The sequence below is a fragment of the Triplophysa dalaica genome, chromosome 24 (genome assembly GCF_015846415.1).
Source record: "Triplophysa dalaica isolate WHDGS20190420 chromosome 24, ASM1584641v1, whole genome shotgun sequence".
NCBI lineage: Eukaryota > Metazoa > Chordata > Actinopteri > Cypriniformes > Nemacheilidae > Triplophysa > Triplophysa dalaica.
The window spans coordinates 1,834,520-1,853,291 of NC_079565.1; the positions used below are offsets into that span (position 1 = coordinate 1,834,520).

Consider the following 18,772-nt stretch of genomic DNA (forward strand, 5'->3'; position numbering starts at 1 on the left):
AAAAATACACATTTTGATAACGAAGAGAGCGAGCTACACACGCGGTTGTAATTATTTCGTACAGTCTAATAAAAAGCAAACATGTTAAAAATGACATGTATTTATATTCCCATAATAGTTGATATACATACTGTTCCAAGATAATACAATGCAAGTAATACTAATTCATGTAAAATACATCAATATTTATGTTGCCTCAATCCTCCTTAACAATGGCTAATAATGGTTTAATACAGTAACCATAGTGTAAACATATTTGTAGTGAAAGTGTGGTATACAAATATGGTATACAATGGTAGTCGATCTACCAAAAAACGGGTTTATATAATACAAAATATATATTCTTTCTTTTTTTCTTAATAAATATTATATTTTGATATAGTGTTTTTAAACCGTTTTTCTGAAGTGTACAGTGACGTCACTTTATAACTATTAATGAGCGGTGTAGTTCCGCGGCGCTCATGCGCAGCAGCGCCCTCTGCTGGACGACATTTCCAGGCGTAGCGTGGACTCGCATTGTTTATCCTGCTGCGAGGCAAGTAACCTTTAACAGAAAAAAATACACTTTTGAATCTCATTACACTTTTGCACTTCTATAAATATAAATCTCGGTAACAATAACTTCAATCCATGTGATCCTGATAGGCTACACACCTGGTGAGGTGAGTCATGGCGTCTTCCACGTGCTGTTTGTTTTTAGCACTGCACTCGTAGAACTCAGCCTGATACTGCTGTCAACACAAACCACATCAACACTTACTACACAAATACTGAACCCTTAAGTGTGGTCGGAATGTGCAACTGGGTAATTTCTCACCTCGGCCAACCTCCGGCCTTGTGGTTTGGTCACTTGCCTTTTATCACCTGTTGCTAGGTCTGTCTTATTGCCTAGCAACATCAGACACGCCTCCTCTGTCATCTTTTCCTACCAATCACACACACAGACACACACTTCATATCAAAGTTATGTAACTGAGACGTACGGTAAAGATTTTGCATTGTGGTGTTGTCATATATTGTATTAAATAGTGGGCACTCTCTTTTAAGACTTTCTTTTATAATAATCCGTATCAGAAGAGCTCACCTGCACCTGGTCCAGCCAATGGCGGACAGCCATGAAAGACGTCTCCTGGGTGACATCGTACATAGCAACGATCCCATCCGCCCGACGAAAGTACTGCTGTGTGATGCTGTGGAATCTGATGTGGAAGAATTTAGCAGCTGTCAATCATGTAAAGGTTTGTTTACTAAAACAATGGAACTCGGACAAACATATTAAAGGTTGAATTACACAATACATGAATAATATTTCCTGTATCTTATTCTTTATTTTGACGTCAGACCTTTCCTGTCCTGCGGTGTCCCACAGCTGCAGAGCGACGGGTGTGGAGTCCAGCATCACACACCTGACCTGGAAATCCATCCCTGTCAATCAAACATGACAGGTCAGTTGACTCCGCCCACAGAAGCGTCACAGGTAAATCTGAGTGCGGGTCGATCATCTCACCGACAGTTGAGGCCATGTTGTTGGGGAAGTGACCGCTGGAGTAGTGTTGGATGAACGAGCTCTTTCCCACCCCAGAATTCCCCAAAAACACCACCTTAAATACACGCTGTGGACCACACTCCTCCCTCTGTGTGTGAGAGAGAGAGAGAGATAGAGGTTTGTATTCAGAGAGCTCTTTCAAGGATCCTGGTTAAAAGCTATTTCATGAAAATAAATATTTGCAGTATCAAGTATTTAAAAAGTAAAAAAATTATTTGAAAGTGAAATGACAGAAAGTTTGTGTCACCGATGTAATGCAAATATCTGAGGTTCCTCTTTTGCATGAAGGACCAATTTACTCACACAGACCAACACTAGTACAAAAAAGAAAAATCTTTTCTACCATGGTTCTTTCTGAATGACCGGTGCTTTTGTCCTCCGTCTCTTCAGACATCGAGAGTCTTTTCGGTGAATTTCTCAGCGAGATGTCTGGGTCCTCCAGCTCCTCTTTGGAGTTTGTTATATGATGTCTTTAAAAGTCACAATAATGTCACAGGAACATATTTTAAGATGCTTTATCAATGGCGAATTATGTTACATCATTCAAAAAATCTGGATGAAATTTCCCCTTTAATGATGCAAATATAGATCAGAATCAGATAAATCGTCTGCTCACCTCTTTGTTGATTTTTTTGATGGGAAATAGTTAGCGAGTATTGATTCCCTCCTTTCTACGGGTTTCTTCATTTCAGTCGTCTGAAGAACAGTATGAAATATTATTGAAATTAGACTTTATACACATAATCCTTTATTTATATGGTGTATATATGTTGTTGAAAAGACACAATATTATGCACATTATTTGTGGTTTACATTTTTTCAAAATTATTTGGATGAGCTATAAAAGAGACATGGATGGAGAAAAATAAACGTTTTTATTGTTCAATATCAACATACAACATTGTTCAGCTTTATCAATCTTAACCTGATCTCTAGTTTGTTCTTAAAAAAATTCAGAGCGAAAACGCAAACTGACACAGCAGCTCGATTCAAAAGAAACAAAATCACACTCAATTAAATAAACATAAAAGTAAATGACTTATGCTTATTTATTTGTTATTTCTTAAGTTATATAAAGGCTCTTGTAAGCAGAAATTGACCATGTTAAATGTTTTTATAAAATCACAGTTACATCTGTAACAGTCTGAATAAAGAAACATCTTTCTCCAAATGGGATCAGTTCCATGTTCACAGATGCTCTCGTTCCACACAAGGTTGACGTTTTTTTCTTGACGTTGTTCCTTGTTCTTCCTGACCAGTGGAGTAAATCCTCCCAACACCACAACAAACCCAGATGCATGTGCATGCAAATACAAATTTAGACTTGAAGGTGTTTCCGAAAGAGGGTGTTGGCTGTCTTCATCCAGAATCCAGACGGCACGTGGGTTTACCGAAACCCAGAAAAATGCATCCAGCAGAATACATTCGTTCACATTAAGCTGCTCCTTCCGGAGCAGTGCATTATGGGTAACATTACATTGGCAAGCATAAAAAGAGGGAAGTTTAATACGGGTATATGTAGTGCGGCCATGGTGAGACGGTATGCGCGCAGCGGCACGGAGGATAAGGGGTGGGGGACGTGAAAGGATGTTTTAGACTAACCATCTTCTGTGCGTGCTGGGCGTCTTTATCGTCCCGAAGACGCTTGTTCATGTCCCTGAAAGACACAAAAATGAAAGTTGTGTAGACACCTTTCAGATGTGTTTGTAATGTCTATCTACCTGAGTTTTACAGCTTCTCAGATAAACACTCCAGTTATCAATAAGATCAACAACCAGATCACACCCCCCCTCATAATCCACATCTTTTATTTGTCTCCTTGTAGGATACAGTCACTTATGTTTTGATTGGTCGGTTCCTGTGGACTTATCTCTCAGATAAGAAGAGGCAAAAAGAGGCCATAGTACACATCTCCACTACATACTGCAGGTGACGTCAGGACGTACCTGAGCAGGTCCAGCTGTCTCATGAGACTTTCTCGCTCCTTCTGCATGTTTCGGGAAACTTTCAAGACTTCTCTGGAGAGATGAAAAAACAATGATAATATCTTTTAGAATGTAATAATATATGAGATCTAATGACTGAACGTGTTGCACACCTCTCTTTGCCGTTCTGCTGGCTTTTGATGTTGTTCTGCAGTTGCTGTAATTGATTCAGAGCGCGCTGAAGCTCTTCTCGACTCTCATCCAGCTGTTCCTGAAGCTCCTGGTTGATGTTCTGAAGTTTGCGTTGCTGAATGCGAGCGTCGACCTGATCGCTGGTCAAAGTGTTGATTCTGCTCTCCAGCTACACACACACACATAGGTGAGCGAGAGCTTTATGTGCTTTAATAATAAAGTGTCAACGAGTGAATGAATCTGTACCTCTCTCTGTTTGGTGAGAGTGAACTCCAGCTCCTGTTCTTGTGTCCTCAGCTCCAGGAGCAGCTGCTCTTTTTTGTCCCCCTGCCTCACACTGTCCTTCATGAACACACCGACATGATCACTATCATTACATCCGCATCATCATTATCCTCAACATAAACATCACTAATATTGTTATCAAGGACACTTTACAATACTGTCAATACTTTTGTATCCGAATTGTTTAGATTTCCGAATAGCTTTGTTTCCATCAACTAGTTCAAATGAACAACACCACGTATATGTTGTGAATAAAACTATGTATTAGAGTTGGGGTATCAATACAATTAATATGACATAAGTAAATAAATGAACAACTAAAGCATAATAAAAGTATGGATTCAGAGGTCAAATATTAAAATATTTGTCTGGACTAATCCATACCGGCCCCAAAAATATTGGTTCAGATCTTTTCATTGTTCTTTAGAATTGCATATGGTTACTTTATAAATTTTTATGTATAAAATATTTAATTTATAAAAATAATATTATAGAATTATGTATATATTTGTTAATTTTTCATTCTTTTTTTATCACATAATAATTTAATTTAATATGTCATTTGAACCGGTTGATTGAAGCTAATGTGCAAAAATTGCCAAAAAATATTGGTTGTAAATGTTTTGATCTTTGTCATTTTTGTTCTTTACAGTTCTCTTTTGTTCCATTACGTTTCTTTATATATTTTTATTTATTTACATTTATTACATTTTCAAATTATTTAAATGGTTATTCCAAATTATGTTAATTATGAAATATACATTTACATATATATATATATATATATATATATATATATATATATATAAACAAATGCAAAAGAACACTACTGTAAAGAACAACCATAATATAGATGAGAACATTTTCAACCAATATTTACTGGTACTTATACATGTGCTACAAATATTTATGCATGTGCAATGTATATGATTTGATAGAATTAAAAATTCATCTTTTATGGACCTTTTTTTGTTAAAAGTCAAAAGGTTAACCTTAAAAAATAAAAGTATAACAAGATAAAGTTCCTGCAATGATTATTGTAGGAAAAAAGGTGTGTGTGTTTATGTACTTACCAGATCTTGTCGTTTCTCTCTCTCCTCTTTTAACTGACTCTCCATGTCCTCATACATGGAGCGAACCACTCGGTCATGATCTTCTTCTCTCCTGCAGGACATTTAAACACACAGTCATATCAACTTCAGTCATATTTCATTTATCTCAGTCTTCAGGATACAGAAGAACAGAGATCTGACCTGCAGAGTTTCTGCTCTAAGTTGTCTCTCTCTTTGAGGGCGTCCTGAAGATGAGAGACGGTGTAGGACAGGACCTCCTCCAGCACGCCCAAGAGCTCGGGTTTGTCCCGCTGGAGTTCAAACCAAAGACTGCACAACTCTCTGTGGCTAAAAACACACAATTCAAATCTTTCCATGTCTGATAAGTTAATATTATGGCTGTCAAGCGATTAATCGTGAATAAAAGTTTGTGTTTACATATGTATGTGCACTGTGCATATTTATTTTGTATTCATAAACACAAACACACTGTACATGTATTTAAAATATATATATAAATTAATAAACGCTTCTAAATATTCTAAAATCTAAATATTTCCTAAATATAAAAACTAAATGAATATTCGTAGCATATAGAGATGCAAACTTTATTCTGGATGCGATTTATCACGAGACAGCCCTAGTTTAAACATATACAATAATAACACACAGACAAAAAATCTGAAGATCTGTGCCGTGTTTTCTTGAGAGCTCTAGGAAGAACAACGGCTACAGTTTCAACCCACGTGTACACAATAACACAATGATAAAGTCCAACACACAAGCACAGGTTTTCATTATCTTATCTTTTTATGACGGGGAACATTGTTGTGTATATTTACGCACTCTGTGAAGAGTTTATCAGCTCCCAGCTCCATGAGAATGTGTGTCAATCTGATCTCTGCTGTCTCCAATCGGTCCTCTTCCACTAACTCTCTCTCACCGCTCCCCGCTCGCTCCTCCGCCTCATAACCAACAAGCTCTCCTGTGCCAGAGAGCCAGAGTTTATTATTGTGCATTTCAATCAAATTTTAAGGATGAATATGATCAAAGAATGAGTTCAAATATAAACAGATGTATTGTTGCTGCTGGTGAATTATGGGATACACACACAGACACACTGACCTAGGCCGGTGTGGAACTCAAGGGGGGTGAGGAATTCATTTCTGCCTCGGTCTAGACTCTCAAACACAGATTCCAGCTGCTCGGGAGAGAGAGGCAGCTCGCCCTTTAACCGCTGATGACCAAACACACACACACACATGTTGCGGTTCCATGTTTTATCATGTTTCCTAGGAATCGAATCCACAATTTTTGTGAACAGATAACGGTACCCGTGTAAATCCCACCTACACTGTGCTGTCTGGACTAACCTGCATGTCTCTCTTTGTGATGAAACCCTTTCCTTCTTTATCACAGAGCTCAAACAGCTCTTTGGCTTTGCTCATGGTGCCGGGACCCTCGGAGATAGGAGAGGGCGCTCTGCTCCCCGACTGTAACCTCGCCGTCCGACCTGGCAATGGGCTCCGCAGTCTGGGGCGGGGGGACATCTGACCGCTGCCCTTCCCCTCCAGTATCATACCGTCCCTCAGCCAACCCGACATACCTAGAAAGAGAAATCAAAGGACTGTACAAATACTTGATCTTCACCTCACATTCAAGAACATTTTGTTGGTTCCTGTAATCACAGATGAAATCTCTTTAATATCTCAATGATTTCTTCCTGACATTAAAAGGAGAGAATATTGAAACTTGTTTGATTTTCATCTGCGTCTCAGATATTTCTCCTGACAAAAGAGTCTTGTGTCTCCGTCTTTAGAGTTTCAGAAGAGATGTCAATAATGTGTTAAACTGAGCTCAGATTTGTCAAGTCTGCAATCAATGAACATTTCTCATCACATTTACACAAATATAGATTATTTCACCTTGACAATCTACATTCATTTTACACCTCCATCAATAACACTCTCAGTTGTTTCTCTTTTATTTCTTCAAGGCAATTTAAGGGAGAAAAATGCCTTTTGATACTGAAATCAAACAAAACTGTGAAAGCTATGATCTTGACATTGCTCTCAGTTGAGTTAGAAATGTTATAAAGTTAAACATCAAACATGTTCTTAATGACTTGATTTAACTGTGTTTATTAACTAAAATAACTGCAAATAAACATTAACCCGGATGTTAAGTAACCCGACACAATGAGTGATGTTTTCTGACCTCGGTCATGAGTTTGGGTGAGTCAGAGAAACCGTGTCCGTATTAATATCACATTTCAACTAAAGGATTTTCAGTCACATGCCAACAGGTAAAAACTCGGTCCGTAAATCATGGTTGTAAATCGAGCAAACTAAAGTTCTGTGTTTGTTCTGCCTGGTTTAGTGATAGAGAAAACACAACTCCTCCCTCAGTAAATGTCCAGCCTGTTTGAATGACCTGCTCCACATCACATGACATCCATTTCTACGAATAACAATGCTCACATCTTAATGCTATCGATGACTGATATAATCTTAAAGGATTATAGATATTTAGAAGTATAAATCATGTGAAGGTCTGAAATGTAAACATGTAAGTACATTTATGGAAAACAGCACTGAAACACATGGGGATTTCTCATGGTTAGACTGACGTGACATTGTGATTTACTGTAAACACAGTGGATTGGAAAGACATCCCCGCTTACGCCATAACCAAATTCACATTCCACTGTTGGACATTTCTACAACTTAAATCAGGATCAACTAAAATGATGTCACGTCACTAACCAATGAAGTTACCAAAACACAAAAACACAACACTGTCTTTACTTTTGTTGTGCTTTTCATCCTGTAGACTTCCAGGATGTTCATAGCAGAACAGGATGAACTCATGTGATGTGTGTGTGTGTGTGTAGACAAACAAAGTAAGATGCAAATAAAGACTTGAGCTCAGTTTACACAGACATTAGTGAGCGCTCATGTCATGTCGGCCGCGCGGATGAGGTCTTAACACAGGAAATAAAATCCACAAATGACCAGAGGTCACATGAACCTCAAGAATAATTTCCCTAATAAGTAGATGGTTTACGTTGTGGTCAGATAAACTCAGATTGATCATACATGATTTAAATCAGTCGTGTCTGAGCACTGCAGGGCAATACAGAGCACGGCAGGAAGAAAATGTTTGGTTAAACTTCATAGGTACAATGAAGTAAATGGTATGAATCTTTTAAAATACTTAATCTTTGAACATTAAAAATGTATAGTTGGTTGAAGTGAAATGTATAGACATGACAATAAATCCATAGAGCAATTCCCACACGTCCCTCATTCCACCAAAAACACACTAAGGGAGTTAAATCATTAATCTGTTATGATGCAACAAACCAAGGAAGAACAAATGCGAGCATGTGTGAGAATGACCACTTTTATACGGTGTAAGTGTAAAACATACATTGTATTGTAAAGTAGTTTTGACAATTTTTTTGATAAATTTTAGTTATCATCAAGTATATGGATTTCATTTCATAACAGGTGGCTCAAAAGTACTCTACTTTAGCAGTGCTCTGGTACAAATATGGAAACAGATCATGATTCTTTAATAATAACCATTATACAAAACTAGGGCCAATCATAGTGTTTCATTTGTACTTTATTGAACTTCAATGGATAACATGATATTATCATAGTAGCCTAGATGTAATTCCACGATTCTAAGGAAGATGGAACCAGACACGTTTTATATCAATGTTATGATTTAATGAATAGTAAATAGGATGTATAATTTTAGAACGAACAAAGTATCATGAATAATGTAAGCCATATGTCAGCACTGCCAATTCACTTTTCATTGGTAAAGTTAATACCGAAGGGTTTTAATAGTTTAACAGCTTTTGAATTGAGTTTATTCATATAAAAAATGAAAGAAAGACACGAAACTCACCAGACCTGCACTGTGGTGTTCATCCAGATGTACTACTGAGGTGACAGGTGTATACGGAACTCTATAGAGCAACGACAATCGCATCCAGCAGGGGGAAGCAGCGAGTCAAGCGCAACCGATTACCATAATGCTTATAATAGACAACACCTTCTTGGAATTTTATTGTCTCATGTTATAAAACATTAAAATGTATTATTTCTTATTTTATCATTTTAATTTAATTTTATCCTTTATATTTTACGCTTTAAGAATAATTCAAATCATTTAAAGTAAAAAGAATGTTCAGTTAAATGCCTTTCTCAGATTATAGATAGGTTTTTGTGCGATGTATTCTTAAAACAAATGCTTGCTAACAAATACACTTATTTATAAAGGTAAACTCCTATAATTTACAAATAACCCCCCGTCTGTCTTTACTCATTTTTTGGCAATAAAGCATCAAGTTTATCAGAGAGGTAACGATAACAGTTTAGGTTATAATCACTTTCACACAAATACATTTTTCTTTAACAAGCTTTTGCCAAAGTTTGCTCGTAAGCGTCTCACTTTACTTCAGTCATTACGGTAAGCGGCTCTCGCTCTGTTGCTACGGGAGACGCTTGTGCTCTGGCGGTCAGCTCGAGTCAGCAGCGCTCCTCCACAATCACGAGAAACGAGATTTTATTGTTCTGACGGACTTAACGATGTTTTATTGGCTCATGTGGACTTCAGAAACATGAATGAAGACGGTTTAGCTTTACAGGTGAGAAACGTCTTAACTCAACTGTGTGTTGTTTGCACTGTTAGCAGTTAGCCGGTTAGCTGCGTAAATCTGTGGGATAGAAAACACAACCAGATTGACTGATTCATGGTTTCTCTTAAAGGTTTCAAAGCATTGTGCATTTCAAATGTCCTGTTTTTACAGATGTATTAAGTAAAATACCCTTTCACCAAATGCCGAGAGAGTTATTGAATAAGAACCAACCTAACATATAGAATATATAGAAATTCTAGTACACTCGGTAGCAGTGTACTGTAGTATAGAGCACTATAATGTATTAGTCAATTCACTATGATCATGTATACTGTTTTCGCCTGTAGTATTAACGACAGTGACTTGATAAACTGTTGTACTGTACTTTAATACTTAGTGATAGGGTTCAAAATCACTGTAGTATCTAGGAACTAACATTAATCTACAGTTTACTATAGTAAAGTATACTACAGTATTCATAGATAGATAAAGAGATTTAGGATTTCTTCTGTCATTTTACACACATACGAATGATACACATAAGCAATAGGTGCATACTTAAGATATTTATTTGTAATGTTAAGAGAGCTTGCCTGTGTTTGTTTAGAGTTTTGAATCAGACAGAGATTAGAGCGGCCAAGAACATCTCAAGTCCTCCTCCATCAGTGAAATGAACCCATAATCCCCGGCGTGTCCTTTGTGACCTCCGCCTGCTGTTCTGACTCACGGCCAATTTAAGACAGAGAGATAGTTTAGATAGAGTGAGATTATTATGAATAATATTAATATTATTATTAGTATATGGATGAGATTAATAATATTCATTTCTTGTGGGAGTGTGTGATGTCATTGTATTCAGAATATAGAACAGCATTTCCCAAACCTTATGTTTCATTACAGTCAAAACAAGAGTAGTAGTATAATGTAAAAAGCTGTGGTTATATTTTCAACCCCTAAAATGTCATTATTGTGATTCTGTTGTGATTTGCAGTGCTTACTGTTCTTTCTCTCAAGGGGAAAACATGCGAAGATCTTAACCAATGAACACATCCGAATGAGGAGTTCACATATGGGAATCCTACAATTCACTCGTCGTATTCTCCAGTGTGGCTGACGCTCGGATAAAACGGATACATGGAACAATTCCAGGATTTATCATGTTTTTTTCTTTTTTTATGGAACAGCTGGAAATGAGGCTGATTTTTCATATTTCATATAATCAAAATAAAGTGAATCCCCCTGTCTGATGAAGGATGAAGAATATCATATGGAGGAGATCTGTAAACCCTCTGTGTGTTAGTTGATTCTGGAGTTCCTGTGTGGGTTCAGATCGCTGCAGAGATGCTCCAGACTAATAACTACTCGCTGGTGTTGCTCATCCAGCTCGCACTGCTGGCCTTTGACCTGTTCGTCAACTCCTTCAGTGAGCTCATTCGGCCCGTCCCGGTCGTCCAGCTCGTGCTCTTCATGTAAGTAAGAGTGTGTGTCATGTAGATTACATATTTTAATCATGTTTACACACAAGAGTCTTGCAGGCAAACACTGTTAGACTATAAATCTGACATCTGAGCACATATAAGTCTATTACTGACTACACTGATATACTTTGATAGAGGGATATAAGTGTTTGTATTTAGTCTTCTCTCTTTTCCTGCAGAATCCAGGACATCGGCATCCTGTTCAATGTCATCATTATTCTTCTCATGATGTTTAACACATACGTGTTCCAGGTGGGACTGGTATCTCTGTTACTGGAGCGATTCCGAGCTCTGCTCATACTGTGTGCCCTCTATCTGACCCTCAGCATCTGCCTTCACTGCTGGGTTATGGTTTGTACTTAAATCTTCACCTTCTATCTGTCAGTCTTTAAATGCAGCATACCCTATCTGTACCTGTGCAGATTTAACTCACTTTTATTTTTATTTTGTCCCAAATTATAGAAACAAATACTGTATATAGAGTAGACACACTTGAAGAATTAGTGTGGTGTGCATCATTTTCACAGTTATTTTCTGTCTCATCAGAACCTGAGGTGGATGGATTCAAATCGTTTCATTTGGACAGATGGCCTTCAGGTTCTCTTTGTATTCCAGAGACTTGGTAAGCCAACATTAGACATCAGCCAAGACCTGATTATACACAAAGGTCACTGTTGATATTCTCAAGAATCTCTTTAACTCTCACTGCGTGGAGTGTATACAGTTTTTATGATAAATTATAAATATATATTTAATGCGGTAGGTATGTACAATAAATCAGTGAACACAATCATATTTATACTAGTGATATTTTTTATAAATAGGTCAATATTTTATATTGAAGCATTTTTTTTTTTTTTACATTATTTGTGTATTAGAAGCTGATAATATCTGAGCTTATTATTCATTTCAAACAGTTTTCTCCTGTAGGCCAATTTTGCATGCAGAAGATTTCAATTGTGTGTCGTCTATCCACAGCTGCTGTATTGTATTATTACTTCTACAAACGCACATCCGAGTGCCTGGGTGATCCCAGACTTTACGAGGACTCTCCGTGGCTCCGGGACGCATTTGCTAGAGCACGACAGTGAACATTGGATGCACTGGGGATGAGCGAGAGTTAATAGAAACAGTCTGTGTGTGGCTCAAGAGGAGCATCATTCCTGAACGATCCACAATATCATTCCACAGTTTTTTACAATGCATAGAACTCTGGAATCTGGATCTTGTGTTGAAAACAAACGGCAAAGAAATGACTGTTCATCAAAGAAATTGACGAATCCAAGTGGATTTTAAGTGGAGATTAAATAGACTCAGAGCCCCAAAAAAGCAAATGAAAGAGACAAAATGGCTTTCTTAGACCAGGCGGTCAGACGACGGTAAGAAGAAAGAAAAATGACCAGTCTGATTGTATCATGTTTCTGTTTACAGCTGAAAATGTGTTCTGGACTTTAATGAGTGGAAGCAGATAATCAGAATTGAGGTAACGTTTATACTAGTGGCACGAACAAAATACATAAATCATGTCTGTTTTTACACAAATTGTTTCCCACTTGTCGGATGTATAACTGATATTTTGTTGTATAATGTGTAGTGATTTGTGTAATAGTTTTGATTACTGCTGGCAGCAGTGATTTGATTGTACAGATGACCCCAGTGTGGTTTCCTAAACTTTAGTTTGCCTTTGGAGAAGTTGAGTTGGATTAGGTATATTTTTATGGATTTTTTGTATATGGCACCATTTTTTAAAATGGTTTGTAAATGTCTTTGTTTTTGTCCAAACCATCTGTTAAAGGGACAGTTCACCCAAAAATTTAAATTGTGTTATCATTTACTCACCTTCGAGTTGTTCCAAATCTGAATAAATTTCTTTGTTATGATGAACACAGAGAAAGATATTTGGAAGAATGCCTACAACCAGACAGATTTTGCCCCCCATTGACTCCCATAGTAGGAAAAAATACATTGGAAGTCTAAAGCTCCGCAGAACTGTTTGCTGTCCTACATTCTTCAAAATGTCTTCTTTTGTCAACAGAACAAAAAAATTATTAAGTAAGTTTCTTTTATGGGAGTTAACGGGGGAGAGATCTGTTATAAGCATTCTTCCAAATATCTTTCTCTGTCTTCATCAGAACAAAGACATTTATACACACTTGGAACAACTCGAGGGTTGGTAAATAATGACAGAATTTTCCCTTTAACTCTTAGAATTTTGTGAATAAAGTAAAGTGCCTCACTCTTAACACAGAGTTACCAGCACAGCTTCTATAATATTGTCAGTCCACATGCTCACATAATTGTGATTACATTTTCATACACTTCTGACTTAGTAATAATAGACCTTTTTCAACGACGGCCACATTGACTTATTTAACGTGATGCTTAATGTCAGAAATGTGACCCGGCAGAATTGTTCTGTAAGCAGGACAGCACCAGTACAGTCTGACTGATTGTGATTCAAGGCTTTGTTTAGGTTTGAGCTCAGAGACTGACAGACTGTTCTATTCTGATCGTTCAGATTAAGCTGGGATTGGGGTATTATACACCACAAACAGCCTGCAAAACACAAATAGCACAACTCACCCTTGCCTTGTGTTATCTAACGTGAACACTGACAGTATTATCATTGTTTAGTCTTTTACCTCATGAACTGCATAAATGAGAATACCTTTTTGGCAAGCTTTTCTTCATCTGTAGTTTTAACATTACATTAAACTACACTTAAAATTCTTAACAATTCATATTTTATAAGAGGGGAGGTTGCTGTGCGGCGACTTCTTGCAGCGCTGCGCAGACTGATCCATTGCACCAAAGTATCGCGAGAGTTAACAGCTCTCGCGATACTTTTATGCCACACGCAGTTAGTCTGCGCAGCGCTGCAAGACGTTTAAAACATTGGACACCTTCCGAAAAATAGCCCAGTGCTCAAATTGAGGGGGGGTTCCGGGATCACAATATGACATTAGATAAAAGTAGAATTTGGGGGTTCCTCAGATATTTTTATTTGAGTAAAAATGACAAATGTGATTAAATTCATGCATTGCATATGGTAGTTGTCAAGTCTCTTTAAATTTTAAACGCCCCGCCCCACGTCTTAAAGACAGCTAAACGCAGGACGTGCTTGATTTGCGTGCTAGACATCTCGATGAAGATGCGTTACAGCTTTAAGGAACGTTAATTATAAAGGGAGTGCTCGTTGTCTGGTTTCTGTGCTATATATAATCCAATCAGAATGTGATTAAACTTGTTTTTCATGCTGGTAAAACCAACTGCCACATACACGCTGCAAATTATCGGGAATTACATTAGCATATAATTGCACGATTCACTCTTGAAATAGCTATGATTGACATAATGATTGGCATAGATAGTTCCTGAATAAAGCAGACGTTTGAATTGTTGAACAGTCAGACGACTTAGAATTGACTCATGACGGTCACTTGCCGCCACCTACTGGACGTGACTGTAAACTGCACTGATCCTTAAAACTTTTTTTAAATCGTTGAAAAATGTTCAGAAGTAATTTCTGTTCACCAAGCCTGCATTTATTTGATCCAAAATACAGTAAAATAAGTCTGTTCTTTTACGTAAGCCTGTTTTTTAATAAATAGTATATAGTTGTCAGTGTTGGGGAGTAGCTAACTACAAGTAGCGACGCTACTAACTTAACTACATTTTTCTGTAGCTTGACGGTAGTTAAGTTACTTTTAAAACAGTGTAGCTTTTCCGGTAGTTAAATACTTTTACAAGCAGGTAGCGGTGTAGCGTGCCCAAACGCTACTCGCTACATTCCATTGCGACGAACTTTAAAGCAATAAGTAGTGCAGCGCACTGAGCACATGCGTCGTCACCTTACTTACTACTGAAAATGTTTGCATTACTGCCAGCTAGTGTCCTGTGACGCATCTCGCGGCTTACGCACAATATTCAGATCGCGTCTGATGATTACGTTAATTTGCCGAAGTTAACTCGACACACACACATCCATCCAGGATGGAGCAAGGCATGTCGACTGAATTTCAGATTCAGAATCGGAAGATGTATAATGTTTCTATAGCCTTTTAAAGTGGAAAACTGTATTTCTCCAAAACGCTAAAGTAAAACAATCCATAAGGTGTGCATATATTGCGGGACGGCCCCAACTGAAACCCACCATCCGTTTTTTCTACTTATTAAAAATAGGTTATTGACAAGAGACACGGATCCTCTACATTTAAATAAAGCTTTAAAAGCAGCATTCCTGGAATTTACGGTAAACCACTCAATATCTGCGCATCCAAATCTAAACGGCGGCTGGCTTGACCCTCAGTGATTAATTGCCCATGGCCTTATTTGTCCAAGTTCATGTCTCTTAAAGATGCAAACAGTAATGGTTACACGTTTTTATGTATTCTTTTCAAAACTAAAAATTAAAAGTCTGCATCAAAGACTTTAAGCACAAATTTAAGGAAACACATGCAGGTGAGTTATTTGGCCCAACATTTGTTCTTTCTGTTGTTTTAATAATTCGCATTGTCTACATTTCGCAAACTTGAGATACATTTGAGTTTAACTTTAACTTGCGTACTATGTAGTTTACACAATAAAACAACACTGAAATCATAACTGTATAGTATTACATTGTTTTCTTAAAATATTTTTCATTTACAATGAATCAGTTATTCTTTATATACAATGACACTCTAAAATCAAAGTAGTTTCAATGTAGCTAGCTACTTTTTTATAGTAACTTGTAGTGTAGCTAACTGCTTTTTCAAATGTGTAGCTAAGCTGTAACTTAACTACTTTTATTGATGAGTAGCTTGTAGCTTATCTAACTACAGTTTCAAAGTAGCTTCCCCAACACTGATAGTTGTCCATATTATGATCAAATATATTGTGTATTTTGTGTAAATTGCATTTTGCGAGTCTCCCCCCCTTACAAAAAAGACTCATAAGACTTGATTCAATTCCAGCACTGAAATAGCCAATAATTAAGAGGCATATTCAGCCAATCATGTTTCAGTATTATTTTATAGAGTCCTGTTCAGGTGAGTGGATGCAGAGACTTCACATTTAAGCCCACTTATCAATTTATTAGTGTAATTATTAAAGCATTTTGAAGCAATAGCAAGAATGAATACGGTCGTTTCTTTGCCGAGTTGGACTGAGATCCTGTCTAGGTACTATTGGTGAGTAAAAGTTGATTTGTAAATGTTTTATAAATCGAAATCTGTGGATTAGATCGGCAGAACTGATTCGTTTCGTTTGCTTTATTGAGTGATGTTTGATTATTTGGGATGATAACGTTTTAATAATAAGGAATAAGTGATATTGTAGGATGTACTGTTATGTTTTTGCTTTATAAATTAAAGTTTCAAATTAAGTGAAACATGCCTTATTTTCGTTATGCTTCCCCTGCCCTTTTCTAAAGGACAGTAACACTGCCCCCTGTAGGGCATAACTGACAGTTGACCGATCTGGTCCAGTAACCACACAAACCATTCATATAAATGTATACATTTAAGAAAACAAACACAGAAACTTTTAATTTTCTAACAAAAAACGTTTTATTTCTGAAAGATTAACCCACAATCCCTTCATCCTGCCCAAAACTCCATCCCAGATTCTGGTGCTTGACCCTGGATGCTCTGATCAACCCGGAATGTTCTGTTGTATGTGTCGTGGTCCACTGTCCAAACCTGAGAAACACAAGATATCTCGTGAAGTGGCTTCAAAAGGTGAACTCTTCATTTCTAGCCTTCAGAATACAGGAATCTGTTTTAAATCCACTAAGTATCTTTGCATTTATTTGTCCAAAATGATAACAGAATGACACCTATGGCAATAAAAACGGTAAGACTTGCTCAATCCAGAATATAGATTAATTCAGCATATACTAAATATAATACTGTGCCAATAACAGTTAACACACAGCTAGACTAATGCAACAATAACATTTTTTAAATGTAATACCAATTTCGTTGGACTCACATCAGATGTATATGCCGACCCACAGTAAGAGGAAGATCACTCCGAAGCCCATGAAGAGTGATGCGACCAGTGAAATAAGCATCTCTTTGTACACGTCTCGTGTGTATTTTGTAGACGTTACTTCATATCTGAGAGTGTGTTAAGGATGCACACTGAGAGAAACTGTGTACAGTAAACATCTCTAGGGAAGTAAACATGATACTATGTGATTTGATCACACCGCATCTCCAAAATACACTGATAGGTGTGTAGGGACTGCAATGAGTAAATGTGTTTAACTTTGTCTACAGTGTGGACCTTTTTATAACGCTTATGTTATAATACAGTAACACAATGAGTGATCAGTTGAAGGATACACAAAAAACCAGGCTGTGAAGAACATGCCGATGGCCATCAGCACTAAAGTCAGGTGGGGGAACACAGCCGGATTCACCGGGCTGGTGTATCTCGTCATGGCTTCCAACTCCTGCAAAAAACACACAATTGTTTATTGTAAATGCATTTCAACATTCTGCTGACATGCTGTTTTTTAAAGAGTCACAGATGTTTGAGACCCTGATCTCTTTGTGTTATAGAAGAACACAATGCAAATATCACCTGTGTACAGAGGGTCCAACAGTGGAAATCAACAATATAACAAAACGTTAAATATTAAAACATTTCAACATATATGTACGGTCTACACAGACAATCTTTCATGGGAGTTTATACACCTGATATGCGCGTTTATGACATTTATTTATGTTGATTTGGTAAAGATCTCAGGCTATAAACTGTGGCTAACAGCTAATGCTAATGCTGTCAAACTGCACCTTTAACAACATTTAAGAAAACAGCCGCTGTGAAAGCGAACACTAGACGCATTACGTGCAGTTTAAATGAATATCTTGAAGAAATATAATAAATAGCTTTAAAACAAGTGTACTTTACCATCGTGTGACAGGTAGTGAGTTAATCTGTCAGACCGGAAGAAGAGCGGTAACAGCCACGTAAGTGAAGAATGACCGGAAGAGGAGTGACGGAGAGACGCACGTAAAATAAAAGTTCTTACGCAAAAGTCCGCTTGATAGAATTTGTTCCTATATAACCCAATTCATATATATGAAATAGTCTGACACAATAGACAGACAACACATTTCTTTAGTATGCAGAAAATATTTATTTAATTTATGTATCACCATCATGCATTCATATTATCGCATCAGTACACTCCATACATGAGAAAAAGTGAGAGAAGTTGCAGATGAATTTAAAAACAATATGTATTAAAACTACAGGATGCTTTTAGAAAGCGTAAATATAGACATGGAAAAAAGACAATGTTTTGGTGGAAAACACAACAGTGACTAAGACACTGTAGGAATGATTAAACTTAATATTTTAGTGCTTAAAGCTGAAAGATAAACATAAGACTAATAATAAGACAGACAGCTGAGAAAAATATGTTTTTTCCTTTGGTGGTGTTATCAGTTTATAAAATGATATACTACGGTTCAAAGATCAACAACTAATTATTTATCTCGTTTAAGACTGAAAAAGTTTAAAAGAAACCACCATGATTCAACCTGGTGTGATTAACAAACAAATCATAAATGTTGTCAAATTACATGTCAGTAAGAAAATTACATGTCAGAGTGTAAAGAAAAAAATGAAAAGACATGGCTGTG

At 37.0% G+C, this 18,772-nt stretch overlaps 4 protein-coding genes and 1 long non-coding RNA gene across 10 annotated transcripts; 2 read left to right on the forward strand and 3 right to left on the reverse strand.

The window, feature by feature from the left end:
- Positions 1-84: 84 nt before the first annotated feature.
- Positions 85-2,312, reverse strand: LOC130413988 (ras-related protein Rab-8A-like). 3 transcript variants are annotated; one of them, XM_056739573.1, is made up of 8 exons: positions 2,163-2,312; positions 1,890-2,016; positions 1,508-1,634; positions 1,344-1,425; positions 1,085-1,199; positions 818-919; positions 655-731; positions 85-544 (listed from the first exon to the last, which is right to left on the reverse strand). In XM_056739573.1, the coding sequence occupies exons 1-8, from the start codon at positions 2,231-2,233 to the stop codon at positions 460-462; spliced, it is 786 nt and encodes a 261-aa protein (XP_056595551.1). In that variant the 5' UTR covers positions 2,234-2,312; the 3' UTR covers positions 85-459. The 3 variants fall into 3 exon arrangements, with proteins under 3 accessions (XP_056595551.1, XP_056595550.1, XP_056595549.1); XM_056739572.1 differs by having other exon boundaries at positions 655-728; positions 818-925; XM_056739571.1 differs by having other exon boundaries at positions 818-925.
- LOC130413996 (uncharacterized) lies at positions 461-3,489 on the forward strand. Of its 2 annotated transcripts, none has more exons than XR_008905565.1 (4): positions 461-662; positions 1,075-1,238; positions 1,342-1,445; positions 3,372-3,489. It is a non-coding gene; the product is annotated as an uncharacterized LOC130413996 (long non-coding RNA). The 2 variants fall into 2 exon arrangements; XR_008905564.1 differs by having other exon boundaries at positions 1,342-1,477; positions 3,372-3,486.
- On the reverse strand, positions 2,403-8,977 carry LOC130413975 (EF-hand calcium-binding domain-containing protein 4A-like). Of its 2 annotated transcripts, XM_056739554.1 has the most exons (10): positions 8,922-8,977; positions 6,374-6,606; positions 6,126-6,237; positions 5,847-5,985; positions 5,202-5,348; positions 5,022-5,112; positions 3,910-4,005; positions 3,645-3,832; positions 3,493-3,564; positions 2,403-3,203 (listed from the first exon to the last, which is right to left on the reverse strand). In XM_056739554.1, the coding sequence occupies exons 2-10, from the start codon at positions 6,602-6,604 to the stop codon at positions 3,050-3,052; spliced, it is 1,230 nt and encodes a 409-aa protein (XP_056595532.1). In that variant the 5' UTR covers positions 6,605-6,606; positions 8,922-8,977; the 3' UTR covers positions 2,403-3,049. The 2 variants fall into 2 exon arrangements, with proteins under 2 accessions (XP_056595532.1, XP_056595533.1); XM_056739555.1 differs by lacking the exon at positions 8,922-8,977 and having other exon boundaries at positions 6,126-6,292; positions 6,374-6,505.
- A 546-nt stretch (positions 8,978-9,523) lies between these two features.
- On the forward strand, positions 9,524-13,814 carry tmem138 (transmembrane protein 138). 2 transcript variants are annotated; one of them, XM_056739588.1, is made up of 5 exons: positions 9,524-9,663; positions 10,646-11,123; positions 11,312-11,483; positions 11,679-11,754; positions 12,111-13,814. In XM_056739588.1, exons 2-5 carry the CDS (start codon positions 10,996-10,998, stop codon positions 12,221-12,223), a joined length of 489 nt encoding a protein of 162 aa, XP_056595566.1. In that variant the 5' UTR covers positions 9,524-9,663; positions 10,646-10,995; the 3' UTR covers positions 12,224-13,814. The 2 variants fall into 2 exon arrangements, with proteins under 2 accessions (XP_056595566.1, XP_056595565.1); XM_056739587.1 differs by having other exon boundaries at positions 10,669-11,123.
- Positions 13,815-16,656: 2,842 nt separating this feature from the next.
- Positions 16,657-18,161, reverse strand: tmem258 (transmembrane protein 258). The gene is made up of 4 exons (XM_056739589.1): positions 18,036-18,161; positions 17,462-17,571; positions 17,106-17,233; positions 16,657-16,813 (listed from the first exon to the last, which is right to left on the reverse strand). The coding sequence occupies exons 1-3, from the start codon at positions 18,036-18,038 to the stop codon at positions 17,107-17,109; spliced, it is 240 nt and encodes a 79-aa protein (XP_056595567.1). The 5' UTR covers positions 18,039-18,161; the 3' UTR covers positions 16,657-16,813; position 17,106.
- Between the last annotated feature and the right edge of the window lie 611 nt (positions 18,162-18,772).